General features: G+C 46.2%; 1 protein-coding gene across 3 annotated transcripts in view; it reads left to right on the forward strand.

Annotated features, from left to right (window-relative positions):
- LOC138284990 (5-hydroxytryptamine receptor 3A-like) overlaps positions 1–16,462 on the forward strand; it is a 117,562-nt gene that overhangs the window by 90,445 nt on the left and 10,655 nt on the right. For all 3 annotated transcript variants that reach the window (XM_069224387.1, XM_069224388.1, XM_069224389.1), the window contains 3 exons: positions 6,856–7,025; positions 13,417–13,574; positions 16,073–16,283. In XM_069224387.1, the coding sequence (XP_069080488.1) occupies positions 6,856–7,025; positions 13,417–13,574; positions 16,073–16,283 (539 nt within the window). The remainder of the gene's footprint in view (positions 1–6,855; positions 7,026–13,416; positions 13,575–16,072; positions 16,284–16,462) is intronic.

The raw sequence follows: 16,462 nt of genomic DNA on the forward strand, positions 1-16,462 counted from the left end.
ACATCAATCAGTATCCCACAAGTGGTATATTGGGATTCATCTACTTTGCTATGTCATTGAAGTCTTTGGAATGAACACATTTTTCGGTATCACACACACCCTTGTATAAATGTATGGGCCATTTTGCAATGTGCATTTGCTTTGCTTGTTCTACCAGAACTAGTTACATCAATTTGTTTGCAAACTGTAGACGGGTATCGTCCACCTCGTCTACGGACTCCTCGGAATGGCGCTGGTCGCGCGCCTTGTCCAATCCCGTTCCACGTCTCCATGGAGACGCGTGGAGGCGGGACGACACATCGGCACCGGATTTCCGGGTCGCCGATGACGAAGAAAAGACGGACTCCGCGGAGGAGCGCGTCAAGCCCGGAAGAGGAAGGAGCGGACGCGACGAGAGAGAAACGCCGAGACCGAGCGAGGCGAGGAGGGGGAGGAGGCAACCCGGCCGGAAAACGGACCCAGAAAGGAAAACGGAGAAGGAGACAAGCCCCGCCATGACCCAGGAGGGTCGTGGCTCTACAAGGTACGGTCCCTGTTGAAGGGACAGCGGGATACGGGGAATAATAGACGCGAGGGTACAAAGGGAGGGGCAGAAGAGAAAAGAAGCACCGGGGACGGAATAGGAAAAGGGGGCAGGTCGGGCTGAGCACCAGAAAGCTGGGTGAAACACTTATCATAAAATCTCCCTGCCACAAGCCTCACAACGATACCACCATATACCTGCACAATAACACACCGACCCCAGTATTTTTCCTTCACCCTCCCTCTCCCTTACTAACCCAAGGGGACAACCCCATACAACGCCACTTACCTGGTCCTGTCTTCTTGTTTTCCGAGACCCTGCAAGAGAAAGAAGAGAGATGTGACCAGAAGACCACCACAACCAAGGAAAATCAGAAACATAACGGACCATCAAAACAGCAAGACCACTACAGAAGCAATTCCGATAAAAAGGACATGTGGAGAAGCGCACTATACGAATAACCTAGTTTAATATATCACAAGTCAAATAAAAACCCCTTCAGGGACTAACCTATAAGACGAGTCAGAGTCATTTGTACCGCCGAGCCTTCCACACAAACATAAGTTAAACAAGCATTGGCAAAGCCAATAGGTCTCGCCTATGAAAGAACTATTATCGTTGCCAACATGTTTAGTCATGTTGTACACCAGTGTGACTGGTGTTCAGAATGACTAAAAATTAGTGGGGCAAAGGCGAGTGGTGTGGAGGGTCATAGAGTAGATTGGAGTGCTATGGAATGGCATAGATTGGTGTAGAGTAGTGTTTAGAGGCATGGAGTTAGTGAAATGGAGTGTCGTGGAGTGGCATGGAGTATTGTGGAGTATTGTTGAGGGAGTAGAGTGTCGTAGAGTGAGAGGACATAGAATGGAGTAGAGATGAGTGGCGTGGGGTGGAGTAGAGCGTTGTACAGTGGAGTGACATATAGTGTCATGGAGTGGCATAGAGGGTGTTGCATTGAGTGGTGTAGAGTGGACTAGATTGTTGTAGATTGGAGTGGCATATAGTGGAGTAGTGTAGGGGATTTGAATGGTACAGAGTGGAGTAGAATGTTGTAGAGTCGAGTGGCATAGAGTAGAGTGGCATAGACTGGAGTGTCATGGAGTAGAGTACAGTGGAGTGGAGTAGTGTGTCATAGAATAGAGCAGAGTAAAGTGGCATAGACGGAGTTGCTTAGAGTGTCATTGAGTGGAGTAGTGTTGTAGAGTGGCATATAGTAAAGGAGAGTGGCATAGAGTGGAGTAAATTTTAATGGAATACAGCATCATAGAGTGGAGTATTGGAAAATGTAGTATTGTAGAGTGGAGTAGAGTGACCTAGAGTGAACTGGCATAAAGTACAGTGGTGCAAAGTAGATTGGCGTAGAGTGCATTCATTTTGAGTAGGGAGGTGTAGAGCTCACTGGCAAGAGTACAGTGATGTAGGGCATGGAGTGCAGTGGTGTAGAGTAGAATGCAGTGGCATAGAGTGCATTGCTGTAGAGTACTTTGTTTCAAAGTAGAGTATAGTGGTTTAGGGTAGAGTGCAGAGGTGTAGAGTAGAGTAGTATAGAGTGCAGTGACATAGAACACACTGGTGCAGAGTGCACTGGTGTGGAGTGCATTGGTGCAGAATAGATTAGAGTGGTGTGATGTTATGCAGAGTGTAATAGCATAGTATGCACTGGGTTAGAGTGAAGTAGAGTGGTGTACAGTAGAGTGGTCTAGACTTGAGTGGTGCAGAGTAGAGTGAAGTGGCATAGAGTTCAGTGGAGTAAAGTTCAGGGGAATAGAGTGGTGCGAGAGCAGTGACATAGGATACAGTGGTGCAGTGGATACAGTGGTGCAAAATAGAAAAGAATGACCTTCAGAGTGCAGTGACGTAGAGTGCAATGATGTAGAGTGGTGTAGTGTGCAGTGACATAGAGTGCGAGTGCAGTGGTACACAGTTGAGTGGCACTGAACTCAGATGTGGAGAGTGCAATCTTGTGCAATAGGGTGGTGGAGAGTAGAGTGGTACAGAGAGCAGTGGCATAGAATACAGTGGGGCAGAGTACAATAGAGTGAAGTACCGTGCAGTGGCGTAGAGTGCAGTGGCGTAGAGTGCATTGGTTTTGAGTAAAGTGGTGTTTAATGCATTGGCAGAGTGCAGTGTTTAGAGTAGAGCAGCATAGGGGCAGTGGCATAGAACAGAGTGGTGCAGAGTAGAGTAGCGTAGAGTGGCACAGCATACAGTGCAGTGGCATAGAGTGCAGTGTTGCAAAGTAGATTGTCATAGAGTGCAGTGGCATGTAGTAGAGTGGCATAGAGTACATTGGCAAGGAGTGTAGTGTATAGAGTAGTGCAGAGTAGAGTACAGTGGTACAGAGTAGAGTATAGTGTCATAGAGTGCAGCGGTGCAGAGTAGATTGGCATAGGGTGCATTGGTTTCAATAAAGTGGTAAAGAGTTCATTGGCATAGAGTGCAGCGATGCAGAGTACAGTGGAGTGGTGCTGAGTGGAGTGGCACAGAGTGGCATGACCCTGAGTGCAATGGTGTTGAGCGCAGTGGCTCTGAGTGCAGTGGCATAGAGTAGATTGTTACAGAGTAGTGTGGAGTGGTGCATGGAAGAGTACACTGGCATAGAATAGAGACACATAGAGTACAGTGGCATAAAGTACAGTTGTCCAGAGCAGAATAGAGTGGCATAGAGTGCAGTGAGGTACAGTATAAAGGCAAAGAGTGCAGTGGTGTAAAGTGTTGCAGAGAAGAATATAGTGACGTAGAGTGCAGTGAAGACTGGTGTAGAGTGCAGTGGCAGAGAGTGCATTGTTTTGAGTAAAGTAATGTAGAGTGCAGTGCCACATAGTGGATTGGTGCTTAGTGGAGTGGTACTGAGTACAATGGAACTGAGTGTAGTGGCATAGAGTAGATTGTTTCATAGTAAATGGGGTGGTGCACCATAGAGTGGTGTAGATTAGAGTGGTGTAGAGTGCAGAGTAGATTAGAGTGGTGAAGAGTGGATTGGCATAGAGTGCAATGGTGTAAAGTGGAGTGGTACAGAGGAGAGTGCATTGACATAGAGTGGAGTGGCATAGAATGCAGTGCTGCAGATTGGAGTGGCACAGAGTGGAGTGAGGTGAAGTGGTTTAAAGTGCAGTGGTGAAGAGTGCAGTGGTGCATAGCAGAGTAGAATGGGGTAAAATGCACTGGCATAGAGTAGAGTAGTGTAGAGTAGAGAGGCCCAGAGTAAAGTGGAATAGACTGGAGTGGTGCAGAGTAGAGTGCCATGAAGCAGTGTGGAGTAGAGTGGCATAGAGTGGAGTGGTGTGGAGTAGAGTGCCGTGAAGCAGTTTGGACTGGAGTGTCATAGTGTGAAGTGGTACAGAGTAGAGTGGCGTGGTGTAGAGTGGAGTATGCATGGTGTGGTAGCGCACTGCCAATACAGACAACACATCTTCAATTGAAATTACTATTACATTTTCACAGACTACAAGTTATACTGATAAATGTATACAGTGCAAAATGGTGACGTGTGGAATTGACATCACCATGGTGTATTGATTTGTTTCATCGTATTAAGATATTTCTTTCCAACCACACTTCAGAATTACCAAACCAGTGTGCCTTATTAGTGCTTTCTGAACTCTGATATAGTCTGAAATATCTGCACAGTTAATTAATGGACATTTAAATGTCATTGTGTGCTAGAAATAAATAAGAGCGTACAGCCTTCTTCAAGCACTCACCCAGTAGTCGGATGAATCAGATTAATCCTCCCACTTTGACATCAGAGAAAGAAAAGTAAACAGAAGCTACCTGGAAGACAGAGCCTGACATTTAACCTCTGTCTTTGAATGCACAACAAATGTGACAAGATAAGAACAACATAGAAAGGCCTGTTCACAGAAATTCAGTACTGTTGGAAGAACACTGTAAATAGGGAATGGGCAAGGGAAGGGCCAAAACTGAGCTGGACAGCCTAAAACACACAGAGCCGGCAAATGGAAAACAAGGAAATGTGAGGTTCCTACCACATAGGCAATGGTAAACAATGGGTGGAATGCATTCCCAGGTAAGCTTTCTGAATGCCCCCAAGAGGATGTTAGCAAACCAGACAGCTACGCTATCTGGTATGCTTTGACCTCAAAAGTGTTTGAAAGGAAGAAAGAGAGAAAGGTCCAAAAAAATCATTATTACTTTCTGAGATCTGGTGTGAGTTTGTTATTTCCTGAATGCCATGTGTCAGAATAAAATGACAAAAACTCATATGTCAGTGTATTTCCCTTTTTTAGGTTTCGCTTGCGCTATGATTATGAAATCTATTGTAATCAATATAAATCTGAAAAAGAGCTTACATCCCACTGCCTTGCTGTTCATTGGTTCCTGTCTGGCCACTTACTTTTCCTCTGTTTCTATTGGCTGTAACATAGCATTTCCTGTTGTTCCTCATTTGCTTGCTCTTATCAAAGTCCCGAGACCCAAGTACTGTTTTCAACCACTTTTGTGGACCTTTTTTAATGTTTATGTTGCACAGCGCTTGCACTAGGCTTATTTTTTGCTTACCCTGCACAGCACTTGCACTGTGCTTGTTTACTTAATCTCCCCTTGGCTGCATGGATTTCAAGTGTGCTTGTTATGCCTCTCAGATTGCCTTTATCAAGGACGCTGGAAATGTGTGAAGCCACGGGATGTTAGGTAAACAAGCACTCGCTCTGTGCTTATTTTTATGGTTAGGAGGCCGTACTTGTTATGCCTCACAGATTGCCTTTAACATATTGCCTTTAACAAGCACACTTGAAATGCGTGCAGCTACAGGGACATTAGGGCCTGCTTTGTGCTTATTTGTTTGTTAACCCTGCACTTTGCTTGTGCTGTGCTTGTGTACATATTCTCTCTGTAGCTGAACGCATTTCAAGAATGCTTGTTTTTTTATTCAAAAAACCTCTGAGACGTCCCCGTTTCCCTGCACAATGAAGGATGCGACTCTAGCACTATAGTCATTATACATTTACATTTAGGTATTCACAGGACGAAACCAAGGGGAGCACTCTATTCTTAGCCACTAGGCCAAATGCATGTTTAAAATACTTTCTTTGAATTCATTTTATTTGGGGATTCCAACATGGCACACGTTTTCCAGCATAGCATAGTTCTTTGTTGATGTCAGCAACACACCTCACTTTAATAATCATATGGACACAAATAATCCAACATCGCAAACAGCAAACAAAGCAAGATACACAAGATACATCTAATGGTAAGAAAATTCAGGAAGGCTTGGCATCGTTTTCAATTGTACCTTTGTGATACCAATGGTCTACAGCATTCATTCATTCATTCATTAGGCTTTATTTCGGTAATAAAAGTACCATAAAAGTTCATCATACAATTCACACATTAGAAATATAAGAGAGCAATAATATAAAACTTTCTAACTAGATAATGCTCGAAAATGAGCAATTAAAATAGGAAGTGCAAGATTCTAAGACATAATCAAAAGTTATAAAAGATCACCAATATAAAAAGACAGTAATATAGGATCATTCACTCACAGCTAAAATACAGTCTGGGTTGTACTATGGCACTGGATTTTTACCTTCACTCGTTGGCTATTCACTTGTCAGATGAGTACTATCACCAGCAGTTTACAGCACTTTACCCAAATATTACTGCGGCATTGAGTTTTACCTTTACTCGTCTCCTTTTCACTTGTCAGAAAAGCACGGTCACTATGTTCAAGCACATTCCGTGTGATAATTTTTTTAAACTTTCCACTGTACGCCAGGTCTCCTACTTGCAGCGGCATGGAGTTTGAGGGGCAGATGTCCGGGAATGTCCCCGGAGGGGTGCCCAACCTCTTCACCTGGGAGTGGCATCGCCCGCACCCACTCCCAAGGAGAAGGTATTCATTATGCAGAAGCTCCACACAACGTACAGAGTTTGGCTGTCAAAACATGTCACCTTTTACTTTAAAAGATCTTTTAAGGCAGTTTATAAAACATTGGGTAAACGTTTTGCACCCCATTGCTTTAAATGCCTTTGCTAAACCTGATCACAATAGCCAATAGTTTAAATATAGATCTCGTGATACCTTGTGAATTTAGTAGAAATATCACTTGAATAGGTTTAGACGTAGCCAATGCTTTATATGGGCCAATGCTTTATATGGGCCGGTACTCACCGCTTTATAGTTTCAGTAACTTATATTGCACAGCTGTTCACCAAGTTACAACTTACAACAAAAAACCAGCTTAGAGTTAATCACATAGGCCAAAACGAATGCATTTGCCAATGCTTGCTAAACTAAGAGGTCGGTGGAGGCGTATTTGCCTTTGTTTTGGCAAAGGACTAAATTTTTATTTTTTCACTTCCAGTGTGGACGTTGGGAAGTCACCAGACATCCCGTATGTGTATGTCAAAAACACAGGTCATGTGAAGAACTACAAGCCTATCCAAGTGCTGACCGCCTGCAGCCTCGACATCTACAGTTTCCCCTTCGACGTGCAGAACTGTACACTTACTTTCACCAGCTGGCTGCACAAAAGTACGTCACTTAGCATGCGTAGTAAGGGGGGGGGGAGATGAAGTAGCACTTTATTGCTGATGTAATTTTTGTGACGGAGGAAGAAAAGTCTGGGTTGGTCACGAATCCGCAAGATGCCCCACATGCCCATAAACAATATTGTGTTCTTGTTCTTAATGATTCACTTGGGCCAGGTAACCTCTATTTCTCTGAATAATTGTTTAAGATTTCTGATTAGCTTCAGTGCATTGGGCTACTTTACGCGCTTGGGGGAAAGGCGTGAAATCGTTGGGAATGGAGGCCGTTGTATTCACATGTGGATTGCAGGAGTATTCTGCAACACTCCCATTACGCAAAAGAGAGTGTAAGTTTTCGGCACATAGGGGGTCATTCTGACCTTGGCGGTCCATGACCGCCATGGCGGAGTGCGGCGGAAGCACCGCCAACAGGCTGGCGGTGCTTCCTGGCCGATTCTGACCGTGGCGGTAAAGCCGCGGTCGGAAAAGGGGAGCCGGCGGTTTCCCGCCGGTTTCCCGCTGGCCCAGGGAACCCGCCATGGCAGCGCTGCTTGCAGCACCGCCATGGGGATTCCGAGCGCCTTCCCGCCAGCCTGTTTCTGGTGGTGTCCACCACCAGAACCAGGATGGCGGGAACGGGTGCCGTGGGGCCCCTGGGGCCCCCGCACTGCCCATGCCACTGGCATGGGCAGTGCAAGGGCCCCCTAACAAAGATTTTCACTGTCTGCTGTGAAGACGGTGAAAATCGCGACGGGTGCCACTGCACCCGTCGCACCCCTTCAAATCCGCCGGCTCCATTCCGAGCTGGCTTCATTGTTGAAGGGGCTGTCCCGCTGGGCCGGCCGGCGGTCTTCTGGCGGTCGCCCGCCGGCCCAGCGGGAAAGCCGGAATGGCCGCCGCGGTTTTTTGACCGCGGAGCGGTCTTTCGGCGGGAACCGCTTGTCGGGCGCCGACCGCCGCGGTCAGAATGACCGCCATAGTACTTAAGAAATGAAAACAGACATGTGGCAAAAGAATCTGAATAGGTTTTTGCCATGCCAAGATAAGAAATAGAAAATACGCATCCAATTAGGATATTCCTAGTATTTGCAGATCTACTAGCAAAACAAACAATAGCAATGCCAATCGTTTTGATTTTTCTGAAGTGAAAAGACTTTTGCCAAGTTCCACTAACAAAACTCAGGTAAATCATGAGCAGGATTAGTGCAGGCTCTCGTAACTCAAAGAAAAGGTTCAAGGTAGCATGAGTGCAAAGTGTGATCACACACACCTCCTCATCCACACACACACATGCACACCTGCGCGTACAGTAGCAGTTCAAGATTCTTTGTGCACACAAATCCGTTACTCCACAGGCAGTAGCAGTGAAGGTGAGGTGGTGATAAGGTGAGGCAGAGAGATAAGAGCGAGGTTGAAAGAGAGTAGGGTGAGATGGAGGGGAGGAATGATGGGGTGGAAAGAGATGGGTATTAGGAAGGATGAAAAGATGGGGTGGACATGGACAGGCTGCAGTGAGTTGGAGAGAGAGAAAAGAGTGAGTGGGGAGCAAAGAAGGTGAGGTGGGCAAGAGGGTAGGTGAGGTGAAAGCAAAGGGAGGTGAGGCGGAGAGCTGTCGAGCTAAAGCACATAGGTAAAACCCTAAGTAACACAGAGTTAAAGCAGATAGCCACAACTCTTGCAATAAGTAGAGTAACCCCCCTCACAGTAAACCTCCTCACAACACACCCTAGAAGATCTTCCATTGTGCCCAATTACTGCTGTCAGACACCTGGGAGCCACTGGGTAACCCCATTCATCTGCATACCTCTTCATGGACCTCCCAGATCTAGAATCCTGGGGGCATATTTACAACGCCCTTATGGCACAATAACGCCACCGGAGCATCATTTTTCTGATGCCCCGGCGACTCTGTGTGCCCACACATATTTACAAGGCCACATAAAGCCACCCTGTGTGAAAGGGGTGTTTCATGGGTGTTGTTGTGGGTGTTCCAATGCAACACCCATGGAATCTGACACATTACCAGAGTTTCATGGTTTTGTAAACCTTGGACTACGTTAGAATCCTACGCCACCCCAGAGGTGGCATAAAAGTGGACCAACTAGGAGAAATACCTTTGCTTCTCCTTGTCTTTTGCTCTTTCTATGTGTGCTGCAGAACACAGCCCACATAGAAGGAGGAAAACACCATTAATGATTGTTTACATGCAAGAAGGTTTCCCTTCCTGCAAATAAGCAATCATCCCTGCAACACAAGGGTGCCTGAACTGGCGCTAGGCAGCCAATTGTGCACCAGTGCAGAGAAAAGTACAGGGATGCGTCGTATTTCTGTAAATACAACTCATTCCTGCACTTTCCTAATGGGGCAACGTGGGTCAACAATCTGGCTGGGGGCACCACGCTGCATCATTTTCTTGTAAATAAGGGCCCTGGAGTCATGCATGGCTAGAAGGCACTTTAGAGCAAGGAGAATGTCAAGAGAAGAAAACAAGCTTTAAAAAAATCCAATTATTTTGGCTTTGTGTAGTGAAAACGGGTTTTCGAGTTGAGATTGAAGAAGTGCTTGAAGCTCAGATAAAATTAATTAGTACTTACCTTTGCATCATTCAATTGATTTGTTGACTGTCCTGAAATGAGCATTTTTTTTAAAAATCTCGGGTTTCCTTTAAGGGTACTGAAATATAGAATATTAGCAACATAATAAAATATGTTTTAAACTTATGCAGAAGAGCATGTAGTGTAGTTCCATAGCTAGCAGCTCTGGTCGTTACACCACATCCTCTCCTGTTTGTCCCATTATAGCACCAAAACTTAAAGTACCAGGATGTTGAGAAAAATCCTGGACTGGATGTGCTGCTCATACATGGACCTGGGATACTTGAGAGCCCAGCATGTGTAGTGTGTAATGGTTGCAGATGGTGCAGTTAGTGGCAGAGATGGTGGATGAGGTAGATGGTGTGGGGTGAAGATCATATGGCACAGATGATCTAGGGTGTTCATTTTGGTATACCTGATCTGCAAGGCTTCTGGTGGGTAGTGTATGTTGTAGGAGTGGTGAAGGTTGAATATAGTGTCAGATGGAAGTGGTATGTAGGATATTTGTGGTGTGGGTTAGGATGCACTTGGTGTTCATAAGTAACCTGGTGGCGTAGTGTGGGGCATAGAGGGTGTAGGTGGTGAAGGCATTTGTGCAGATTATGTAGGACATATGTGGTGTAGAGTGCATTAGATGATGTTTAATTTAGATAGGTAGCAAGGAACTTTTTCACCGACAGACTAGACAAAAACAGCCACAACAGCAGAGAACTCTTCAGCATCGTCAAAGAGTTCTCCAACCCCAGCGCCAGCGCCAACGCCGTCACGCCCTCACAGGATTTGTGCGAATCCCTCGCCACTTTCTTCCATCGCAAGATCAGCGACCTCCACGACAGCTTCGGACACCAGACCCAACCATACACCACTGAACCCGCTTCCCCGGACATCACCCTCAACAACTGGACCCACATCAACACGGAAGAAACCAAATCCATCATGAACTCTATCCACTCCGGCGCCCCTTCGGACCCCTGCCCGCACTTCATCTTTAACAAAGCCGACGACATCATCGCCCCACACCTCCAGACCGTCATCAACTCTTCTTTTTCTTCTGCTACCTTCCCCGAATGCTGGAAGCACGCTGAAGTCAACGCCCTACTAAAGAAACCTACGGCTGACCCAAGCGACCTGAAAAACTTCCGCCCCATCTCTCTTCTACCTTTCCCAGCCAAGGTAATAGAAAAGACCGTCAACAAACAGCTGACCACCTTCCTGGAAGACAACAACCTGCTCAACCCTTCACAAACCGGATTCCGAACCAACCACAGCACGGAAACCGCCCTCATCTCAGTCACAGACGACATCAGAACCCTGATGGACAACGGTGAAACAGTCGCCCTCATTCTCCTCGACCTCTCGGCTGCCTTTGACACCGTCTGTCACTGCACCCTAATCACCCGCCTACGCTCCACCGGGATCCAAGGCCAGGCCCTGGACTGGATCGCCTCCTTCCTCGCTAACCGCTCCCAAAGAGTTTACCTCCCTCCGTTTCGCTCAGAACCCACCAAGATCATCTGCGGCGTACCTCAAGGCTCATCGCTCAGCCCGACACTCTTCAATGTCTACATGAGCCCCCTCGCCGACATCGTACGCAAGCACGACATCATCATCACCTCCTACGCCGACGACACCCAACTTGTACTCTCCCTCACCAAGGACCCCGCCAGCGCCAAGACCAACCTACAAGAGGGTATGAAGGACGTCGCAGATTGGATGAGGCTCAGCCGCCTAAAGCTGAACTCTGAAAAAACGGAAGTCCTCATCCTCGGCAACACCCCGTCCGCCTGGGACGACTCCTGGTGGCCCACGGCCCTCGGCACCGCACCGACCCCCGCAGACCACGCCCGCAACCTCGGCTTCATCTTGGACCCTCTTCTCACCATGACCAAGCAAGTCAACGCCGTGTCCTCCGCCTGCTTCCTCACTCTCCGCATGCTCCGCAAGATCTTCCGCTGGATCCCCGCCGACACCAGAAAAACCGTGACCCACGCCCTTGTCACGAGTCGCCTGGACTACGGCAACACCCTCTACGCCGGGACCACCGCCAAACTCCAAAACCGCCTGCAACGCATCCAAAACGCCTCGGCCCGCCTCATCCTCGACGTACCCCGCAACAGCCACATCTCCGCACACCTGAGACACCTGCATTGGCTCCCAGTCAGCAAAAGGATCACCTTCCGTCTTCTCACCCACGCACACAAAGCCCTCCACAACAAGGGACCGGAATACCTCAACAGACGCCTCAGCTTCTACGTCCCCACCCGCCCCCTCCGCTCCGCTGGCCTCGCACTTGCTGCCGTCCCTCGCACCCGCCGCTCCACGGCGGGTGGGAGATCTTTCTCCTTCCTGGCGGCCAAGACCTGGAACTCCCTCCCCACCAGCCTCAGGACCACCCAGGACCACTCCGCTTTCCGGAGACTCCTAAAGACTTGGCTGTTCGAGCAGCGATAACCCCCCTTTTCCCCCCTAGCGCCTTGAGACCCGCACGGGTGAGTAGCGCGCTTTATAAATGTTAATGATTTGATTTGATTTGATAGGTGCAGATGTTTGTAGGTAAATATGTAGGGGCTGGTCGAGGTGCTAAGGTGGAGATGATGGTGCAGGTGGTTTCTAACATACTCTAAACTGGTGGTGGTTGTATACAACATGGTCTGAAACATAGTAGGTGGTGCTGTAATTGATATGCTGGCTAGAAAGTGCTATAGAGTGAAGGGTGTATCTGGTGTATCAAGCGGGTACTTTTGCAAGGTGCAGGCAGTATGAAAACAGATGATTTTGATTTTTGGTGAAAGTGGTGCTTTAATGTAGAAACGATTAGTGGACAGTGGATAAGGTTGGGGTGTCGTTGGTAGAGTGTAAACAGATGCTTATGTGAAGTGTTTGTGACTGTGTAGGGCGTACACTATGGTGAAAGTAGTTGTGCCCAGTTTAAGAAGCATTGGTTTCAGGCAGTGATGTTAGGTGTAGTATATAAACATAAGGTAGCAATACAGGTAGTCTCTATGCGACGGTGTGGATATGGCGGGGGTTTTAGGTGGTAGTGACTTTATATTGCAACCCTATCATGCGATGCTTTCAAGACGGCGGTGGGTCTTTTAGCTGTCAATGAGGTATAATTTAAACTTCTCTTCACTTAGTCCTTCTTTATACTCCTTCCCTCTGTTCAAGAGGCACATGAAACAAAAGGTTTGCTTCTAGGTGATTTTTACTGTCCCTCTACTCTTTGGTCGTCTGTAGTGTTTCCTCTGTTTTATACTCTCACTCTTTTCTGTCTATAAAGGTTGGCTGCCCTGCAAGGAACTGTAGACAGTTTTAATGTAGTGAGACTATACACGTCGTTATTTAATACGTGAATAAATACTTAGAAATAGCTGCCGTGTGTGTTTTAATGTGAACAATCTGCCTGCTTTCGGGTGCATCGCTTAGAGGAGTGGACAATGACTAGCCGCTCTTATCAAGGACATCATCACATGGCCCATTAACTATTGTAGTCCATAACAGACCCCACTGTTATTGTGTTTATTGTAACGCAAGGCTTCCACTTCCATTAGGCAGGGTAGGGCAGTGCTTCTAGTGAGCGACTTTGTGGTGGCGTCAAATTACAACAAAAAGAACAGTAAAATTGACTTTTCACTGTATGAGCTGCAGACATAATGCTAATTTTCCCGCAATTCGGAAAGCCCTCAAACTATTTCTATCTAGAGCCAGTCACAGAAAGAACATTAGAGCAGTGCGGTGACTAGGATTTAATTTCATGCATTAATGTTTTTGTAATGATATTTTCTTTTTTTTCTGTCTTAGTTCAAGATATCAACATCATGTTAGTGAGAACAGCAGAAGAGGTCCAAAACGTTAGTGGGCTTTTCATGGACACAGGAGAGTGGGAACTTCTCTCAGTCATCCCCAAAAATTCTACATTTGAGGAAAACAACGATACCTTTGCTGAGATGAAATTTTTTGTAAGTATCAAGAGGAATCCATTCCTAATAATATGTGGAAGCGCGATGGACCGCCTTACCGGACTTTGGCTTCTTGGCCTGAGCCTGCACCATTAAAAATGTGGTGTCAGCAGGTGTCGTGGCCATCAACACTGACCCTCATGGCACCAGATCATTTGTTTTTATCAAGGTTCTGGGAAGTGGGTGAAGTACAGTAGGACTGGGGAATGGTTTGGGTTTAAGTCGGTGTTTCCAACACAGGTTCCAGAAGTCCAGATCCAAGCCAGGTTTTCACTATGCCCATGTAAAGTACATTTGTCTATTAATTAATCTAATTGGAACTCTCACGTTACATAGTCAGTGGTCAGCTTGAAAATGTGACAGGGATCCGGTTCTTCCAGGCTTCTGTTGAACTCCTCGGATTTAAGCCCTTGCTCATGGTCCACGAGGATCTTTGCTTCATTATATGGGGTTGTTGTCCCCAGAACTCGTAAGAAGATATGGGGAGGCAGAGCTTTCTCAGTTGTGGCAGTTAGGCTCTGGAACTCCCTTCCTCGTCATTTAACTTATTTGAAGATGCATGCTCCTTTCGGGAAGGCCTTAAAGACCTGCGTTTTTCCCTGTAAGGAGGTTATTTTCATTGGTGCAATGAGGAACCAGCCTACGGCCCAGCTGTTTAGCAGGACTAATTATTTAGCGACTTGATGCCTTTGGGCACTTGTGTGCTCATACACATTCATATCATGTCATATAATATGGGGCTTGACCCTATTCAGTGAAATGAAGGGAACGGTACTTGTTAAGGACCAGGAAACAGGTGATGCTCATTTACCATGGATTGCTGTGTTTATTTTGTATTGTAACATGCAGGTCTTTTTCAACATGTCACGAGTCATTACTTTACTCCAGGAAGGTTTTCTATTTCAAATTTGCAAGCCCCAAAAATAAACAGTAAAACCTATATGCACAGAATACACAGTAACATAAGGTCCAGAGGCCACTGCCACAGGAGACTCTTTTCTTCAGTCCCTGCCCTATAATTCTTTGTGCTTCTTTCCACCCTTTTCAACGCTCTGCTTTAAGGTTTGAACGTCTATATTCAGCCGAGTCAGTTATTACTTCCCTTAGCCGAAAGGGTGAGATTTGTATGGACAATTTCTCGGTGGGCTTCGGAAAATGGCAGGTTAAATAATTTTTTAACACCCGGCTTGGCGTTTCATCTGAGCTGGGACAAGCTTACATTGTGTCACTAGGTTGAGGTTAGTGGCTGGTCTGAGTACAACGCTGGCCATACAATCTTTGTCTTAAAGGCTGTAGTTGTTTGTGGCTGGCATTGTTCATGGGTGTCGTCTACCTGTGTGTTATCGTATCGATAGATGCTGTTTTGCACCGTCATGGCCGTTTGTGCCCTCTATTACAGTACCCCCAAAAATAATTTTGGTGGTGCCAACTTTGGGTTGGGAATAGCCTACACTTCTACCCACTCAGTTTCTGTTTGAAAGTACATCACAGAAATAACCAGCAGCAGGACAGCACCATTCTCAGATACTAAAAACGGTGAACACTTTGCTGTTAAGAGTGGGAGGACTGATGAAGACGCACACACACGCACACACACACACACACTCTCTCTCCAACCTCCCCTCCAGATATGGGTTTGTCTGGGGTATTTTTATTGCAAAATATCGAGCACAAAAATGTGAAGGTAAGTAAATATAGCTAAGTATACTTTAACTATTCTTAGCTCCACATCTGCATGCCCCGAAAAAATATATTTCTTCGCTGTACTTTATAGGTGACTATCGGTATAGTGAACCTCTACTTATGCATACTTACCTTCACAATATTTTGGTGGGCACTATTCTTGCGATGTTATTATTGTAGCCCGATATTTAAAACTCAGAATTATGATACTGTCACGTCTGTGAGTGCGAGTCCTCATCCTTTTTTCATGCAATTGGGATTTCCCATACAAACATAGAAAATTGGTGACATTATTTAACTTACCCTGTTTTAAGAAGTCAGGTATGAGACCCCTCATAATTTTGATGACTGCAATAACAAGAGTTACTGGCCCAGTAATTGCCCATAGAAAATCCACAAGCCTGGAGACTGAGACGTTCGTCCCACAGTTACCAATTTCTGTGTAATTCCTTATTTCTAAGGGGCACTCTGTGTTCCACTGTAATCCCTGTATCTCATCCTCCAGAGTTACTCTACCTCTGGTATCAATTAACTTTCGAGGGAGGGTGGTCTTACGACTCCAGGCCTTGCAACTGGTACCCTTATAATGAGGCTCATTGTGAACTAAAATAATTCAATCATAGGATCATCTATATCTAGATAAATGGAAAGAACAGAATTTTGGCAGAACTTTCTGGTTAGTGTCCCCCTTCCAATGGCAGGTCTGCCTCATACTGATGTCAGATGCACCTGGGTTGACCATGAAATAACTGTAGCTAAACGTCCTCTGTGTCCTGTGCGTTCCTCACTTTTCCTCAACACTTTCTCCATCACAGATCATCATCAAGAGGCGGCCACTCTTCTATGTGGTGAACCTCCTTCTTCCCAGCATGTTCCTGATGTTCATGGACATCATGGGTTTCTACCTCCCTCCAGACAGTGGCGAACGTGTGTCCTTTAAAATTACCCTCCTCCTTGGCTACTCTGTCTTCTTGATCATCGTGTCTGACACTTTGCCTGTGACTGCCAATGGGACACCACTGATTGGTTAGTAATGCAACGCCCATACATTGTTATGCCCATACTGATGTGGTTTTGAGTGTTCTTGCACCCTATCAAGGCATTGGCTGAAGATGTGGTGGTATGTAAAAAGGACTCAGCAAAACTGTCATTTTCTTTATTACCAAATATAGAGATGCATTTTTTCGAAAGTTGGATTACCACCA

Source organism: Pleurodeles waltl, chromosome 3_1 (assembly GCF_031143425.1).
Source record: "Pleurodeles waltl isolate 20211129_DDA chromosome 3_1, aPleWal1.hap1.20221129, whole genome shotgun sequence".
NCBI lineage: Eukaryota > Metazoa > Chordata > Amphibia > Caudata > Salamandridae > Pleurodeles > Pleurodeles waltl.